General features: G+C 47.0%; 1 protein-coding gene across 1 annotated transcript in view; it reads right to left on the bottom strand.

Annotated features, from left to right (window-relative positions):
- Nucleotides 1-4,481: 4,481 nt before the first annotated feature.
- PATJ (PATJ crumbs cell polarity complex component) overlaps nucleotides 4,482-19,101 on the bottom strand; it is a 158,718-nt gene continuing 144,098 nt past the window's right edge. The window contains exons 39-45 of the mRNA XM_067301340.1: nucleotides 16,520-16,637; nucleotides 14,963-15,003; nucleotides 14,560-14,682; nucleotides 13,322-13,426; nucleotides 9,717-9,820; nucleotides 7,893-8,016; nucleotides 4,482-5,510 (exon numbers count right to left, since the gene is read on the bottom strand). Coding sequence (XP_067157441.1) covers nucleotides 5,364-5,510; nucleotides 7,893-8,016; nucleotides 9,717-9,820; nucleotides 13,322-13,426; nucleotides 14,560-14,682; nucleotides 14,963-15,003; nucleotides 16,520-16,637 — 762 coding nt within the window. The 3' untranslated portion in view covers nucleotides 4,482-5,363. The remainder of the gene's footprint in view (nucleotides 5,511-7,892; nucleotides 8,017-9,716; nucleotides 9,821-13,321; nucleotides 13,427-14,559; nucleotides 14,683-14,962; nucleotides 15,004-16,519; nucleotides 16,638-19,101) is intronic.

Genomic DNA, 19,101 nt, shown 5'->3' with positions numbered 1-19,101 from the left:
GGAGGACTTAATTCCTTTCGATGGGATCCGGCTGCCAGGGCAGAGGTGGGTTTAGCGCCAGCAGGGATACGAGACACAGCAGATGTCCCCAAGGGCAGTGCGGCGGCGCCAGCGCGGCTGGGGATGCTCCGAGGGATGGAGGGAGGCCACAGGGATGGAGGAATGGGAATGTTTTGCCGATGGCTCCATCTAGCGCTGCTGCGCAGGGAAAGCTGTGCGGCTTGTTTCAGCCCCAAAATAATAATTCGCACGGTTTTATCTGCTTCCCCCAGTGCAGCAAGTTAATGGATTTTTTGCAAACATCAATAGCCTTTAGCAGCAGTTACGCACTGACGCCTGCTTATCTGGATTGAACAGCGAAAAACACATTTACTAAGACAAATGAAACGGCCTCAGACGGGCACGATCCCGTGGTGCAGATCTCACTGGCTAAAGCCACTTCCCGGCAAACGGCTGGGGAGCGCAAGCCCCTAAATCAGGCGCAAGCTGTGCTGGAAGCGGCGGCCCGAATTTCCCTGCCCTCCGAAGGCAAACCTGGCGCTGGGCAGAGGCTCTGGGGAGGAGAAAGCCTGAAACACCCTCCCTGGGGCTAACGCGGCCTTTGCGGAGCGGCATCGCTGGCGGGGCCGGACCCGGCAGGGCAATGCCAGATCCTGCCGCGGGCTGCGCCAGGCGGTGCCGGGCTCTCGCACTGCTGCGAAACGCAGCTGTTCTCCGGGAAACAGGCACCAACGTTTGGGCCGAGACTTTGAAAATGAGCCCTTACCCCCGTCTCCTGCGTTCGTCTCGCACTGGAAAAACAGCCGAGCTTCGGAGTGTCAGTCTTCCTCGAATGGAAACAAGTCTGCAAAAAAGCATTTGGCAGAGGGGAAAGGAGGGAAAGATACCGTGTTCTGCAGTTTCTAACCTTTATTGCTTCTTAGGGAAATTTGTTCACAGCTCCTCCTTTTATGTTGCATACAAATAAACCAGACCCTGCAGCAAATGCTCTCCCCAAATGCCAGGAGCAACTCCTCTTATACCCTTAATTTCAACACTTGTCCTGTCCTAGCTGTGTGTCAACATGCTGGAAAAAAAGAAAAAAAAAAAAAAAAAAAGAGCCAAGAAAGGGCTTTATGGGTCTGGAGAGACCTTTCACATTCAGAGTGCAAACAAGTAACCCTCCCCAAAAGTACGTTTTCTTCAGGAAAACACTATCACAAGATCTTCAGGGACCCTCTTTCTCGGTTTGACCCCTCGCGGTGGCAGCTCGCTGCTGAGCCTGCGCAAGCAGCGGCAGCGCTGGGGCGTTCACAGAGAGAGAACATATTTCCTAGGAAATGAGGGAAAGCAAAAGCCCTGCTCCACACGTGCACGCTCTGCCCAGGGCATCCTGCATGGGAACGTGCAACAGCGGCACAGCAGAAAAAGCCCATGAAAATGTGATTTTAATTGGTCGGATTATTTTGATTAGGGATATAATTTTTAACCGAGCAGTTGCCGAGACCTGCCACCCGCAGCAGTGATACCGGGAGTGAAAAGTGTTGATAACTGCTACTGCTTATTCTCCTTTTTGGGCAGGAATTGGGCATAAACACTGGTGCCACCCTACCAGATTCGTTAAAACAGCAGAGAGCTCGCGAGCATTTGGACAAGCTGATGGCAAAGTGAACACGACCCGCGTCCTTCTGCGGTGCCGGCCGCTGCCCAACGTGGATCTCTGAGCGGGTGCCATCCTGCAAGGTCCGGACAGCACAGGATTGCTCACATTGGAGAATAAAATGTCCATTGCAGCTAAGAAGAAAAACAAGGACCGTGACAATGTTTAAACAGAACGTAAATACAGCTAAATTATGGATAGAGAAGTGTGAAACTGTGGAGAAAGATGGTAATGGAATTATATATCAATGCTCAGCCCAACTGTAAAAACTAATGTTTTATACATGTATAATGTTAAATTAATTCATTTCAGTTCTTTCAGGCGAAGGTACATTAACTGCTCCATCTCGGCGTAATCGCATTACCTCCAGAGGCTCTATAGATGTCATACTTCCAGGGCGGTAATCGCCACTTGATTAATTACAGGGAATTTAGTGGCATTACAGCTATTCCTTATGCAGCAGTATAATTTGACACAATCCCCTTAATACGCCAGGCTGACCTGCCGTCTGGGCCAGACCGACCTCCGGAGCCGCTGGAGCGTCCGCCCTCCGGCCCTGCGTGGCCATCGCCGAAGCCCAGTGGTCGGCGGCGGCGATGACGCCTGGGCGCGATCCGCTCACCCGGAGGGGACGCAAAGCCTGCGAGCACCTCCATTCCCAGCCTTTGGAAGACTAAAAACAGCCGCATCGTGCCCGTTTCTTGGCGGAAGCAGCCCGGAAATGCCAACAGCCCTCAAAGGGCTCCTGGTGATGTCGAGATCATCCTCGATGGCGCCAATGCAGCCTGCAGGCTACTCCGGCTCTTCCAGCCGCAGAGCCGAAGGCGGCGCCGGGAGCAGAGGAGAAGGAAACGGTCCCGACAACCGAGTCCTCGCCTCCGGGCCCAGGAGTCTTCCGGCTGCGCAGAGGCGCTACGACGGCGGTGCGCGGCACACCGCCAGGGCTGCGAGGTGCCGACGGCGGAGACGCGCCTCTGGCAAACATCCTTCCTGGCTGCTCCTGTCCTCAGCGCCCTTCTTCTCCTGCCCAGTTTCGCTGCCTGCAGGTTACGTCCTTGTTCCTTCAGCCTTGCCGGTTTTGTTGGCGTTTCCCCCATCAAAACCTACTCGCCTACTCAAAACCGGCCTCGGTGCGCGCCGGCCGGCTCCCCGCGCAACTCTCGCCCCGCCGCGATCGTGTCGCCTGCGAGAGGGACCAGGGCCCTTGTGCGCTCCTGCGGCCCCAGCGCTGCATGCTCCCCTCAAAAGGGAGCGATGAGCCCTGCTCGGAACAGCAAGCCAACAGATCTCATGCAATAAACGTTAACAGTGCCTTAAATTAAAAAAAAAAACAAAAAAAACCCCAAAACAACACCCCCAAAAAACCAATGCACAACTACTTATGTAACTGAGCTTTATTTAGAATCTTTGTCATAAAATGTCTCATTTTACTGATACACGTAAACATACAGCCAGGAAATTTAATTGCTTTTTCCCTTGCACAGAAATAAAGTTTTAAACAAACCAGAACACCTCAACCCAGACAAGCGTAATGCAAATTTAATTAGATAACTTGGGCCTGTACATAGAGCACATGCTTCTCCGCATGGTCGCTGGTTTATCAATTAGTTGCAATATGATTTTTGGCAGTAATATATTCAAAAGACAAAGTGCAAATTACAAGCAGCAGAAAATATTATCTCCCATTCTGAGCAATGAGAAGTGCAAAATATCTCAGCCCGTAAATTCTATTATTTACGTATATGGACACTATGCGCATAAGAGGCTAACAAATAGCCATGTAAAACTTCATCGATTAAATGTGGCAATATCTTAAAGTATGAACATCGTGGTTCTAAAAACATAATCAGACAGACGAATCATTCCAGTTTGTTCGTAAATTCTAAAGAGCATTTCTAGGCTGCCCCTTCACATCGCAGCCCCCCTGCAATTAACCTCTGCACACCTTGGACACTTTTGCAACCAAAGGCAGTTTGTTAAAAATTCTCCAATTCAATACGTCTGGGCATATTTTTGTGCGTCTATAATCAAGGTTCACTTGGCAAATCCCATAGGACCGTGGGAATCCATTTCCCAAGGCAAGTCTCGTTCAGGCACTATTAACGTGATACCTACACCTGGTGTCAGCAGGCTAAATGCACTTCGTGATCACCTAAAGTTAAAGAAAACTTTTCAAAGAAATCAGGAACACTCTTCTGATGAGCGCTAATCGCAGCTTGCTTGTTTTAGCGTGTTGCATCTGGCTGCCGCGTATGTTCTTTTACGCAAAATGGGGGAATGCCCACCCTAGCTAAAACGTACTACGTGGGAGCACTTCTGACCCAAACCCCGCACTGCAGCGTTATTACAGATTTTGAATCCTCGTTCCATTTATTTTGAGGGATTTTTCGCACAAAACGAGCAGCCAATTCTCAACGCGCCCCCCTCCCCTCACTTCTCCCCGCTCATCAGCGTTGTAAATCATACCAAAGAGCCCAAATCTGCCCGGGCTGCTCCCTCTAAAGCCCCGTGGCCCCCCTGGATGGGGAGATGAAACCACGCCGACCGGCATCACCGTCAATCTGCCTGCCAGATTCATCTGCAAAATCACTAAGGCCACGGTCACGCAGCCACTGCCGAAACGGCCGTGACATGGTACGAAGGTGCTGACTTTCTGGCGGTAGGTTCCTGCACCCCATCTCTCTGGCCCGGAGCGGTCTCACCCAAAACCCGACTCGAGTGACCCTGATGAAGAACCGCCCTCCGCGGCCGGGGAAAGCAGAGGGGCAGCAGCTCGCTATCGCCCCTGGAGCTGCCGGGTCGCATTACGGGAGCAAACTCTCATCTTCGTTAAAGCTTCAGGAGGAACAATCACGCTGCGGCTTCGCACAACCGCAACTGCCTTTGCGTGCAACGTCCCCGGCGTACAGCAGCAGGTTTCTGCTTCTTTAAAAATATTATTAGAATAAAACAAGACATGTTGCTGTTCATGCATCACCAATATCTGAAAAGGCTCAAATATTTTAAAAGCCTAAAAAAATTAAATTTCCCTCTGCCCTAGTTTATTTTTCACGCTAAAGGCTGCAAATTGACACATCACAGTAATTACCTCTGACTAACTTCCACAGACCTACCCAAAGAGATAAACAGGAGAAGTTCACATTTGACTATCAGACTTACTGTGCTGAGCACAAATAATTTCCCAGAGGAGAATTTGATATTTCATCATTTGGAACAGTGGTAATTTAATTACATTGCTAATGTTTTCTGGCATACTTGAAAGGACAATTAGCATAAGTAAATCATGAGTGAGATGACAAGTCACTCAGCATTTATTTCTGCTCATCAGATGAGATCAGCTGATGATCTAAATTCTCTTTTGTGTGTGAACCGATTCCAGGTTCGGCAGTTGTAACCGGGGCTTGGACTGGTGGGGATAAACCCCTGCGTAGATAAAGCAAAAAGGATATTATTCTTTAAAGTTTCCTAATTAAATTTGCTCAGAGAAAACTCAAAAGCCACCCGAAGCAGGAGAGGGCGGGCAGGCAGGGAGGAAAGACCGACTGATAAACACGGAGGGCTAAATGAGACCGGAGGTGCATATGAGCAGTTCTGGCAATGCGATGAGTACAGATTCATTCCTGCCACCGTTCGCTTTACATCCTGGCTCAGGGCTGAACAGTACTGTAATAGCTCTACCGATGTTCTAAAATAATTGTATTTATCTCCGCGAGGGCGATGCCATTCACGATAGCACCGTTAACGTGACGGTTCCTTTCTGGCGTTTGAGAACAGCTACAGCTTGCTCGTGGGTGACACCGTCCAGGGCTTCCCCGTTAACGGCTAAGATCTGGTCGCCGCGCTTCAGTCTGCCGTCGTCCGCGGCCGCTCCCTGCAAACGACAGAAGGCCACGTCAGGGCCCGGCGGGATCGAGCCTCCCTTCCGCCGCCGTGTCCGACGGGTGAACGCGCAGGGATGCAGCCCTGCAAACCCCACCTCAACCCGCGGCACGACGGCGGCTGCACGCTTCCGAAACGGCCCGACTGCCTGAAGCGCGGCCTCCGGCGTCCCGCGGACCTAGCTCCAGCGGGATCAGGCAGGACGGACAGGTAATGCCCCCGCGGGAGAAAGAGAATCAGCTTGTTGCATGGAAAAAACCAAGCGTAAATACTGACTCTGGGTTTTGCGATTATGCAGAGGCTTGTTAAAGCTGTGTTTAAACGCACAAACCTCTCGACACGCTCTGCGGGCAGCGCTGTGGAAGAGGTTAAGTGGGGACGGGGAGGGATGGCAGAGCTCAGGCAGGAGAGCAGCTGGGGCCCCGGCGGACCGAGGCTCTGCTGAAGGCCCTGGCAGCGCCCAGAGGAGTCTGGAGATGGACGTTCTCCTTTCGAGCGCCTCAGTCCAGCTGTGCATCCCGAGCTCCTGCCCAGGCCCAGAGGTGGCATCTCTGACTGCCTTGCGTCCGCATTAGTGCCGGCAGTGATTAGGGGTTTCTCCGCCGTGCTCGCATCTAGAAACCGGTGCATAGCTTGTACATCTAAGCTTCAATTTAAAGACACAATATCTTCCCATGCTAATAACTGAAAATTGTGAAAAGACAAAATATTTGCATTCTTAATTCCTGGCATCGGGGAAGTGGAAGAGATATGGCTTCCAAGCCACCTTTACATGAAATTTTCTTAGTTGTGTCATCTCTACCCTGTTGGACATGCTGACGTGACAGCAAGTCAGCACAGGACAGTCTGATGCGACCGACCTCAAAGTTACTTTATGCAATATGCAGAATCCCCAAATTCCCACTGTTTTCCCACCCTCATTTCCAAAATTCCTTTCACGTGGTCCTGGCTAAAGAATCTTGTTGGCAGATGCTGAGGGCATTCCTGGCAGCTGCTCGGGCAGGAAAAGGGGCATTTCTCCCTCCGCGCCTGCGGCTGTTTGGGGGTGTTTCGCCTCTTCGAGACGAGGCTGCACTGAGCCGTGCTGCCCCCTCCTCCTCAGCCCCGGCAGCCAGGAGGCCGGTATGCGGTGAACCCCGAGCCCTGCCTGGCCACGGTGGGAGAGGAGAGCAGAGGGTCCTTCCAGGCTCTCCATTGGGTCCGGGCTGTCCGACCTGCTCTCGCACTGAGCTTGACTCATGGTCACGCGGGGAGCGGGTGGCTAGCGAGGAGCCTGCTCCCTGGCTCTTTGCGCATCAGGTGTGACGAGACCTGCCGAGCGGCAATGCCGGGTGAAGGACTCGAGCCGCCGTTCCTCGTCCCTTCCTCTGCGCGTCCCTTCCCTTCTGAGCCTCAGAAACGGTTGAGGGCAACTCTGCCTCCTGCGCCTCCGCTGGAAGAGCCGCCAGCGGTCGCTTTGCTGGCATTATGGGTCCGGGGGTTTGAGACCGGCGGAGGCGCAGAATTCCCACTGCGAGCGGCTCCAACGCCCTCGACGTGGCACAGCGCGACGGGGAGACGCAACACCGCAGCCGCGGCGCCGACACGGCCCCGGGACGCCGCGCGGGGAGGGCGGCGCGCGCCTGCAGCAAAGCTTGCAGTGCCGGCACCACCGCAGCGCCGCTCCCGGCAGCGCCGCCGCCTTCGGGCGTTCCCACCGTCCGCTCCTGCCGCCACGCGGCCATCGCCGGGGGCTCTTCCAGGAGGCTTCGGGAGGTCTTTGGGGGTGGAGGGGAGGGAAACCGATGGGTTGTGACAAACAGCACATCCGGGGGAACGGAGCACTCACAGAGGGGCACGAGAGAGAAGCTGGAAGCAAGCGAGAGCAACTAAAGCCAATATTGCTGTGGGAGCCAATTCGCCATCGAGCCGCAAGCTACGGCATTTTTTTTTCCTTTCAGCGTCTTCTCATGGAGAGGACTATCCGAGCACAGATTTTTATTCCTGCTTTTGCAGCTGAAGTTCAGCTACCAAGATACATCATGTCCGCAACTGTCTCCTCGTATGTACAGGGGAAAAAAATGATACCTCTGTAAAGCACTTCAAGAATTCCAGATATAAAATTGCCTTATAAATATTTTAATGAATAAAGAGATGCTTCCCAAGTACACAGAGCAATATTGCGGAGATGAAGTATCTTGCTGCCATCAGTAACGTGAAATATAAACTTTTCCTCTGAGAAGCCAGCTGTGAGCTCTGGGTCCACTTACTGACCTCAGTGTACACGTACCCAGACAGTACCTTTTGCTTTGGACTACATATATATGATCCATGCTAAATCTTACGTTTAGTTTTAAAGATAATATAGAAAAAGGGAGAAAACAAAAAAAGATACCTTGGCAAATATAGTCTTGACATAAATGGGCAGGTCTCCATGGGGACTTCCATACCCCCCTACAATACTAAATCCCAGTCCATCAGAGCCTTTCTCCAAAGTAATAATCTTAGGTTGAGGTGCTCTGAAAACACAATAAATATCACTTAGAAGAACAAGGTCTGTCTCTTGGGACTTTCTGTAGAAGGAACACTTAAAGAGACATTTATCTATGACGAAGCTTTTCATACAGTCACAAACCCTGACTCGGTCCCTGTGCTGAGACACGCTACTGTGACGCCCTGAGCTCAAACGCTGCTCCATGCACTTCAGTTCCTCGCTTTGAAAATACTTACTTTAAAGAGCCCGACAAGAGCACTTTATCTGCGATGCAGGAGTGAGACTCCTCTAACTTACAGCTGCTGCATGTGTTTAAGCAAGAGTTTGCTCCCTCACTGGTCCAGCTGTCTTCTTCAGTATGGATAAGCAGGAACTGCAGCAATTCCCTAGCAGCGTAATTTTATTTTACGACTTCAGAGGAATGAGCCTAACGGACAAGATGCAACCAGGGACACTTGTGTTCACAATCTCAGTGATGCTGCAGGCTCTTCCAGCTATTTTCAAGCAAGCTAAATTCCACGTATGTCCCTGTGCCTCGTATTGCCAGTGGCTAACTCCAGAGAGCTCCTCGCTCAGTGCCTTACCTAGGCCCTCAACTGCTCTTCAGGGGCTTCTGTTGTCTACGCAGGAAGGTGGAATTGAGACCACTCATATCTATATATCCATCTCAAATTTTAAGAAGTTGTTTCTATGTATTTAGAAAGAATTAATCTGGACAAAAGCTGTTTGGCATCTTTCTCCTAAACAAGGCACAGTCTGTGATGACTAATATCTAGCCATTTCTTTAAGGAAAGAATGAATGCATATGTCTACCTAATTCAATTTCTTATTTTTAAATTCAGATTTCCTATTTTGATAGAAAAAGAGAATACAAATCCTTTTGTGAGGTAAGCAATTCTCCTTTGAGAGCAGCAATAAAAACAGTATCTCGCATTGTAAGACTAGAGAATGCAGCATAAATAGCTTAACTTTTATACTCAAAAACCCCTGAGATAGGGCAGCAACTTGCATCTCAGCTTCTTAAAACAAATATAATGAATCAAACAACAAAAATCAAGAACATAATGATGCAAATGAACCAAAATGAAGATCAAACGAATTTCAACGTGATAAGTGGAATGCTGTAAGCTGTGCTAAAAAACCACAATGGAGGATGTTGCATGGCCATGGGAGGGCTAGATCTCTAATTTCTATCACCATATTAAAAAAATTGCAGTATGTACAAAATTTATTAAGCAGATGTATTAGAACTGTGTAGCTAAACACATTCAAAAGATAAAGAAAGAGGGTTCTTGGACAGGTTTTGAAAGATTTATCTCTGATACCAGTTTTTTGAATACCTCTTGTCTCAGTCTGCCAACGACAAGTCGTGCTGAACTGCTGTGATCGTAACTCGTTTCAGGCAAGGAGGCCAACAGACAAGGGCAGAGCCACCATGTCAGGTAACACACAAGAAAAGCAGGGAGCTAAGTTTTTGGAAAAAGCCAAGAACAGGGGCTTGGAAACACACTTCATGCTTATTTACTCAAGCAGTTTCCATTACCAGGGGAAGGAGGACACAAGTCCGAAATCAGCTTGAAGAAGGTAGCAGTTACCATTTTAAAGGTGATAGAAAGTTAGACGAGAGAGAAGCAATGGGAAGAGACCTCCTTCACCACCCTAGGCTTTTCCTTTGTATGAGGCATAGAAATGCATCTCAGCTACCCAGACGAAGCTCAGACTTACTCAGGATCTTCAGAAGGATGCTCCAACGAGGAGTTAAGGTTGTATCCCGCAGACATGCTCTCCAGCTGGGTAGCAATGGCACTGATGTTCGTATCAGCCACAACCTAAACAAGAGGATGCAATGAAGTACTGTGCACGGTCACCTCACACCTGTGCTGATTATGTAGAAAACAGCCAGTCCACTAGGAAAACCAGATACTGATGCGTTTCAATCAAATTTCAAATACAAGTCCTACTCTCTGAAATTTCCTACTAATGCTAGCTTTGCTCTGAAGCTTTCTACTGCATTTACACGACTATCGCATGCGGGGCAGAGGGAAACGGTCTTTCTGGACGACAGGCAGAAAGAGGTTACTTTGCCAAGGAAACCAGTGTGTCTCGGAGTCAACCTGAGGTGCCACAGGGCATCAAAGCAAAGGTGTCCAACACAAAGCTCCTTAGCCTTTAACAAAATGCAGAGATCCAAGAGTCTATTGGACTACTTGGCCCATGAGGCAAAAGCCCTGAACTCCCTCAGTGCAGATTAGCTGGAAGCGATGAGACTCATGGGCCTCATTTCCACCCCCTCGCCCCCCGTTCTTCCTTACACAATCTCTGGTATAGCTTGTTAGCTGAGTGGGGAAAACATTAATCCTTTGTTTCAACTTTTCTGCCATTTCTCCTGCAACTTCTGTGATGACCACCAAAGGCAACAGACTGGATTTCTTCAACTTTCCAAACCTGACCCCTGTATTATTCTGCCACCATCCTGAATTACCATCACCAAATAATTCATATAGTTAACGACATTTCCACGGGTAATGAGGAGGCAAACTTGCCCAGGCTTTTTGAAACAATCCTATCAATGTTTTATAGGTTAGTTACCAAGCCAGCTAGTGAATAAAGATGTCTTGAGAAAGGGGTTACGTGAACACCGAGGTCTGGGTTTTGCCATTCACAGGGGTTTAGCCTCCTACGGGAAAACCTTGCAGTACGTAGGCCCGATGGGGTGAGTTAAAGACAAAGTGCCAATGCCCACTCTAGACTGTTGTTGTTGTTGTTAAGCTTTCACTGCATGCTAGTTTTCTACTCTTTTCTTTTCCTGGAAAAATTTGAGGAAACCACCATGAAGTGTTTTGGTTTCTTCTAAGTATTCACAGTTGAAAGGACATAAATTTTGTAACAACTATGTGTAGCAATAATTCCCTAACTCCATCTCCTTGTGATGAGATATCGTGCTCTTCTTGATGCTTACTGCACAGCACAGGAGTTTGGGCTGGAGACAGTGACAAACACCTAACGATGGTAAGTACATTTTCAAAGTTACTCTAGCTATCTATGGCCTTATTTTAACAAAGTTTATGGGCACTTTTTCCACTCCCTGCTGTGAACATGGCTTAAGGGAAACATACCTTTTCAAAATAAGATTAAAAATCCATTATATAAATAACCCGTTTTAAAAGTATGCTCACAGTTCTTCCACAACAATATTTTCCCCTTTTTAATCAGTTGGAGACAAGGAGGTGGTGGTATTTTTCAAGGAAAAAAAAAAAATCAGTTTTCCTGCAAATCTCACATCCCAGGACTCAGGTTCCTGTGTGTCCTTACTGACGGCCCCGGCAGACACGACAGCTGCCCCTGGCTCAGACGGAAAAGGCACCATCAAGTTTTCTTTCCCATTTCAGTAGAGGAAAAGAGTGCCAGTATTTCTCATATTTTGTTGCTAAATAAAATGAGGGCAGAATAAATCTATATTCAAAAATCTTCAGCTGGCAGTAAGAATGTATCAGAGTTCAACAACCTTGTAAAAAAGCTTCCCCTTATCTCATTACTACACCTGCAGAAAAGAAATTAAATTAAACCAAAGCATCAAAACAGCCGGAAGGGATGATTGTTCCCCGGAGACCCTAATCTCCCATATGCAAACAGCATTTGCAAACTCCTTTACCATCCTTCCCAGGACGTGCTGATAATAAGCCTTTCCACACCACTGAACACAATTATCTGACCTTTCAAAGCAGTTTGCCATGAAGTGGTCTAACCTGATAATAAATAGAATTACTTAATGACACATCAGTCATGATTATCACGCTGATAGGATTATTCCACTTATATTGTTTTAATAAAAAAGCAATCCGGTGATTGAGAAGTACCTGTGGTTGGCGTGTAAGGGAACCACCCCACCCCGCGTACGGCAGGGCTTCTACGCTACTCCCCAGTGGCATTAAAATATAACCTCCCAGCTCCACAGAGCAGGTTTTTAACACGGAAAAACAGGCTGTATTCTACCCGAATAAACCTGTGCCCTCTGTAAAAAGCATTAAGCACATTTTAAGCTGCGCAGCAAAAAAAAGTGGAAGAAAAACCCTCAACTGACAAACCAGCGACATTTCTAGAACAAGCTCTTTGTTTATGCGAGCGAACAACTGACAGTGTGCTTCATCAGGAATATTTTTAAATACATGATGAGGTGCAATATTCTGTATTACAGCTTTCGAGATTAGCAATTTCGGGTTCTGCGGCAAGCTTTCATTTTCTATTCAGGGAATACTGTTGACATGAAAAGTGAAATTACTCAACGTTAGTAACAATATGATAACTATAATTTAACAGAAAATCCTCAGCTGCTGCGTATCTGTGTAGCTCCTTTGCCTTCAATGGAAGTACACAAATATGCCATCTGCTCTGGAACTGGCTCATCACTTACCAGGTCAGCGGTTCATGGACACACAAAACAAAGAATAAGCAAGTCTAAAACTAAGTTTGTTATCATTCCATTTCTTTTTGGTGTTTTTAATAGTCATATTCATTTTGCAACGCAAAGTAAGAAGCTTACAACAATGTCTCAAGATGTGTTCAAATCCAATATGCTGTGACGATAAAGAAAATTAGAGTAGATTTTAGTGGCACATCTTAAGCTTGTTTTCTAATTGTTACGATAATTCTGCAAATGAGTGGTAGTAGTATTTTGAATTCTCTCTGGCAAGTATTTTTCCTGTTTCTTTGTGTAAACATAAAAATAAACCAAAGATGAATATACTGGCAAGCGGCAATTAGAGCCAAAGTGGCAGAACACGTCTTGCTTTTAGCTAGCAATAAAAAAGTGGCGGTGATAACACTTTTTTTCTCTCAAGTGTTATTATTCATTACCTGTAGAATAATCAATTCTAGACGGCACCACCTTAATTATGATGCTATCATTTACACTAAATGCAGCGAGCGCTTCTTCCTTCTGCCCCTTTCAAGAACAAGGGAATTACCACTGTGGACAGTTTGGTCACAGTCTAGTAGCATGCACATACACACAAACACACAAGTAATTTCTTGTTCCTAGATAACTTCAAATTAAAAAAAAAAAAACTTGGAAGCTTGTTGATTTATCATGTGTAGCAACAAGTTATTTTGTTCCCTTTGTTACGCTTTTATACAATCACGCTCACAGCCTGTATGGGTGGCAATAAAGAATTTTTGAATGAAAATTATTTCTTGCTTTCATTCTGTGTAATTCCCATCAGCAAGCACCCTGCAATTCTGTGATGCCTTGTGCCAGTGATGCTTAGGATTTCTTTTCCCTGAATGCCATTTATCTACCCTCATGCAGCTGCACGTTCAATTTATCACCATACCTGCAGGATAATGCTCCCATAAGCATTCTTTAGTAGATTAACAGCATCTGCATGAGACAGCCCATCCAAAGGTTGCCCATTAATACTGACAATCCGATCTCCAACCTGAAAGTACAACAGTAATGGAAAATTACCAGCATTAGGGAAAATTAAAATTAAGAATGCTTAAAATTCCTCGTGAACTTGGCACAGTCATGCTCCTCTTTTCCAGGATCCCTTTTGTGGGAAGTCTGCATCACTAGTGATCATTTACCGTTCTTCAGAGAAAGGACAAAATGGATTTTTTAAATGTAACAGCACACTCGGGGAAACAAAGGTGGCTCGCATTTTACTATTTCCATTTGCAAGCAAAGGGAGTGAGATTTTGCCTGTTGTTATTCCATCCACAGAGGATTCATTTGAATCCATGTGTGCATACAAGTTTGTATTCTTACAGATTATGTACGCACATGCTGAATGCAGTACAGGAAAGCAGGCACTTCTGATATTAATCTAATCAGCATTATGATTTTTCCTTCTTTTACACAAAACTGATCCTGACCCTGGCTCTCAGCGCTCTTGTGCAATTCTGTTAAAGACATTGCACGAGAGTAGTGGTATTTGCTAATGAATCGCATGGCAGGATCGGAAACACAATTTTCCTACGTATCTGCATAATAATTTCTTTTTAGTAATAAAGATTCCCTGAAACTTTCTCTAAAACTATTCACCACAGTCATTCCTGGAAACCCAAATATCTGCTGAGAAACATGCCCCTGTTACCCTGCATGTAAAACGATTCCCCTTTTCCTGTGGCCTGATATTATTATGGCCTGCTTTACTTTGGCATTTCTTCATAAAGGCCTTAGGATCAAACAAGTAGTATCTACTTTGCCTGAGCTCTAAATGACGCTCCGTCTGCAGTCCCTGAGCCTGTTCCTCCTCTCCCCCAGTCTGGGCGGACACACTGCAGAGCTTCTGCCTTGCTCCTCGCTGCTCAAATGCATTTGCGGCAATCTTCAAATGCATTTACATTCTATATCTTACCGTTACTTTTCCATGTGGGCAACCACCGCAATTACCCCAGGATGCAACGTAATCAAAAAGGGAAGCTCTCTCTTTTTTTTTTTTTTTAAGGGAAGAGTGGCCTATGCGGCAATTATCAAGGTGACAGTCACACACAGAAGTGTTTGAGGCTCCTTTGCTGGAGGAAACACGGCAGATGCGACAGAAAGTACCGAGGGGACCCTTCTACTCACTTTGAGTCTTTGGGTACGTGCAGCCATGCCGCTGGCTTGAATCATAGCAATGAAGATGGGAATATCTCCTAACGGACTTCCCTTCCCTCCTGCTATGCTGATACCAAGTGCATCATTTGGTCCCTAAAGCAAAACAGAAAACATTTGCAGTTGTAGCAACTTGTAGAGGTCACTGCTCGGGGTGTAGCAATAACTGATCCTTTTGATTTATGGAACGGACTGAAATAGATAGGTTTGACATACGCACACGTCCTCACACACAGGCCCCGTTATACAGGCATACATTCAACAGCGTATTGCAAACAAAAATAACAACACAGTTTTACTCTGAGAAACACGACAAAATTAACAGCTTCAGTCAAAGGTGACAGCTTTTTGAACTGATAGAAAATAATTCACTGACCCTTGTTATCTCCACAGTCCTTGGGCCCATATCTGCTCCTCCTAACAAAGAAACAAACAATTAGCTTCTGTAATTAAGAGATAATATAATTAAGAGATAACACTGTCAGGTGACGACGGTCCCTTGCTGCCTAGCCAGAGTTATCACCAAGCGGGAGCGGAGCCTCCCCGTGCCAAATCGGGCAGCGCTGCTCGCGTGAGGAGGACGGGATTTGTGTTTCGCCGGGAGACGAACGCGGCCGTAACAGCTCTGTCTGGCGGACGCCGCTGTGACGCCCACTGTCGCGCAGCCCTTGCTCACCATAATCTACTCAATAGCAGCTCTCTGCTGGCCTAAAGAAAAGCCCTATTGTGCATTTCACTCAATTAAAGATTGGCTCATTATTCATAAATCACGGTGTCCCTACCACAAAGGCTAGGGCACATGGCTGGTTTGAGACTGTTGAGGTTCCATTGATTTCCTGCTCTAATTTGTGCTGTATTAGTAAATAATGGACAGCCAGGAAGTCTGGCTGGCGTATATCTAGCCACAGGACATTTAAAAGTACTCAAAACATTAAAAAGAAAAAAAAAAAGATTGGGACACTTCAAAGGAATCATTTGAACTGGGACTCAACAGCCTAGAAGTTGATGGTGTGTTAGGTCTTGGGCTCTGCTATAATAATCCCTAATTCTAACAGCTTTAATTAAAACTATTTTAAGAACCTTTTAGAAGGCAGATAGAATTAGCCTCTTTCAAGAGTCAACGGCTATTATTAACACATATCAGTATTTCTCCCTGTCACTCACATGTGCTTGTGCAGGTATCTGTTGTGAACACACCCGGCAGGATTGCGGAGGTGCGGTCGGAGACAGCGGAAAGCCAAACCAGTGCAAAGCTAGAATCAGCGTAGGCAGCTGGGCACTATTAGTGCTACCTTCAAACCGGTTCAAAGGCAGCTGCCCGAATTGCCACACGTCGTCTCCCGTGCATGCAAACAGCCGCAAGAAACGTCTTCTACTTCTGCCCACGGCCGGACATGAGCAAATATGGTTAAGACTTTCTGACACAGGTGGGAGCACGCAAACGTGCAGGCCCTCTACAACCTGCTGTAGGCTGTGGATTTAGCACTGGCTAAATCTGCAAACTGCAAACTGGGCACTGCCACTTTCTCGTTACAAAACGCCCTTTTATACACTCAAGAACAACAAAGACATAAATGAAGCGGTGGCAGCTTTATCCACTGAGAAAACCGTTTCTGATGCCAGAGAGCACCTTGCCCGTTCCAAGCCTCCGACAAGGACGCCTGGGAATAGCAGGGTGCAGGGATTTTACATTTCAAATAGAGAAGCTGTTTCTCTACTAGTAGAAATAAAAATAATGTCATCCGCTGGAGAGTGTTCAGGGTCTTAAAATATCAGCAGTATATTTTCTGGAAGACTGATGAGGAAAACCAGGTATAATACAGGTATTAACTTTTACTTTTAAACCAGCACAAACAAAAAGCAACACTGCAGGTAACAAGCAACTACTCTGACAGCGGCCTAGGGGATACAGGCTGCCTCCGACCTGCAATACCTGAGTTCCTCTGAGACACATCTGCTGAAGATCGCTTCGTGCTGACAAAATTCTGCAAGGTGGAGATGACCGGAGCAAGTGTGGGACGGAAGTGACTGTGGACGCTCTGTTGGCTCGCCTGAAGGTAAAAATAAATCAGAACCTCTGAGTCAAACCCAAACGGTAACTTTAAAACAGTCCCTGCAACATAAGGGCCCAAGCGTGCTCTCGGCCCACTGGATCAGGAATACCCCGTCAGGCACGCAAGTGGAGACCCTTCCAACTTCATTTTTGGAGAGGAACCTACCAAAACCTGTCCCTGGCTCCTCTTACGCACTGAATGCTTATCGCCATCCTGTTACGCGGCAGTGATCTCCAGGCTTTGCTGTTTTAGCCGAATATATTGCCTAAGGCCCTGCGGTTGGCCTTGCTCCTTGCCCCTGACCAAGGACTGGCTGCGACTGCCCGAATAGCAGCCCGGTGCAGAGGAACACGCTGGTATTGCAACCCGCCAAAGGGAAGGCTCCAGAGAAACCTGCTTGTGCGCGTTATCAATTCCTGGCCGTTCACTTCCAGCGCTGCTCTTCCCTGCCTCCATGTCTTGCTTTATCTTCAGGGTCTCCCCCTCAGAGACCAAACACCACCATCAATTTAGGAAGTGCATCTGAACCAGAGGTTTCGCTGAGGGCCAGACCTCTGCAGCTAAGCTGGCTTACGCAAAGCAAAGATGTGGTCCATGCCGCTCAGCACACAGCGGAGCCTTCTGCCTCTAAATGCATCAGGCGGCGAATCGAAAGCTCTGGCAGCATTTCTCCTAAGTGACCGGTGCACAGCTGCCGGTGGCAAACAGCAGGCAGAGCCCCATTTCCACGTTCGGTTGCCAATTCATGGGTCAGTTAACACAATTTGCCATGCGCGTGAAAGAAATCACTGTCCTGCACCACAAGGCTTGTAATTCTACGGTTAAAGGTATGCAATGGACCCAAAAAAGCCAAGGAAGGAGAAAAGTTCTGGATGCTCTTGGCCAGCAGCTTCTAAAGCGCTGCGCGCAGTTGTGCAAATCATTCAGGCTGATGTGCCGTATTTTCTGCCAAGATTTTTATAACACTTGGAACTGTTTTGCTGAGAAGCATTTATTCAGTTTTCAAAATCAGCAAGTCACTTTGGAGCCTGAGTTGTACTTTTCAGTAAGATGCAGGCTCTCAAGTGACTCTGCATTAAGAACAGCCATTAAGACTTATATTAAAAGAAATTAAGAAATCACCAGTTTCCTGCAAAAGCCTCCTATGCTACAAAGAAAGGGGGATGAAGTTCTCAGTTTTTGAACTAATTTTCCTACATAGAATCGTGTTAGATACTGCAGCATTTTGCTTCCCTTTCAGATGGGTTTTTAGTTCTACATTGTAAAATTGGATGGACAATTTTTATCCATCACTTTCCAATTCTGTTGCTCTTGCTTAGGTTAACTGTGGATAAAATGACCAAAAAAGCAATAATCGAGGCTGTGGTCTTTCCTTAATGCAATCAGTATCCTTTTCCCCTGTTGTTTCATTTTTCTCGCCTGCTGCATGCAGTGCAGATGTTTCTCCAATGACATGTAATTATTATTTTAAAAGCTGGGCTTAGCACAGCTGCTCCCACATGGATATGGGTTCCTTAGCCCTTACCGACACCTCATCCTCATGGACACCAGACTGGATTGCTCCCGTCCTTTATAAAGTTAAGAAAACATCCCCTACGACTACGATTTTGGCACCCTTTTTGGGCTGTTCATGCATGACATGAAGGGCAAGCCTCCCCTCTTACTGACCTCACTACTAGGATTGCTTTTTTTCCCCTTAAAAACATTCCTGCTTTAACTTACATCCCTAAGCTTCCTATGGCTCCTCCTCTCCATTTCCAAAATGGAACACTTTTAGCATTTGTGGAGGCTGGGCTGGATCCTGGTGGCGAAGCTTGCTTGGCTATCGGCGCAAAGCGGTGCCTGGGAAAGAGATGTGCGTGGGAACTGTCCACCCCCACGTCCCCAACAGCTGGCTACGTGCAGAGAGACAGCAAAACACTCCGTGCAACGGCGCTGCTGTGAACCACAGCTTGTCTCTCTCTGGGACATCAGCAGCCTAAGTATCATGGCAAAGCAGGCAGTCTCCAGAAGGAAAACCTATTAAAAACCTCCAGTTTTCTCAGTCATCTTGCCTTGCTTCTCTCCCTTGCAGTACTCGGATTTTAACACTAATGATATCAGTGTCTCGGCTAGTGGTGGGAGGGAGAGGGGAAAAGCCCTGCACTGATTGAGAAAATGAATCGCTGTCCTCGCTTCAGGTAAAAAACAAGCGAGGCAGGAAATTGCTCTGTGTTTTCTTCGAGAGCAAAGCAGCTCTCGTGTGGTTCTGCCGCAAGATAGGCAAAGATACAGTTCAGTTTAATTAACCCATTTTGACTGACAAAACAGCTGCAGAACATACATTCAGCATTTTGCAGGTCTAAAAAAATCTATGCACATCATCACTTGAGAAAGAGATATTAAATATTCGTGGTGTGTCTCAGGAATAGACTCCTTAGAAAAGGGATTCATTAACTGACTCTTCTACTTGCTCAGCATT

Source organism: Apteryx mantelli, chromosome 8 (genome assembly GCF_036417845.1).
Source record: "Apteryx mantelli isolate bAptMan1 chromosome 8, bAptMan1.hap1, whole genome shotgun sequence".
Taxonomy (NCBI): domain Eukaryota; kingdom Metazoa; phylum Chordata; class Aves; order Apterygiformes; family Apterygidae; genus Apteryx; species Apteryx mantelli.
This window is presented reverse-complemented; position numbering and strand designations above follow the sequence as displayed.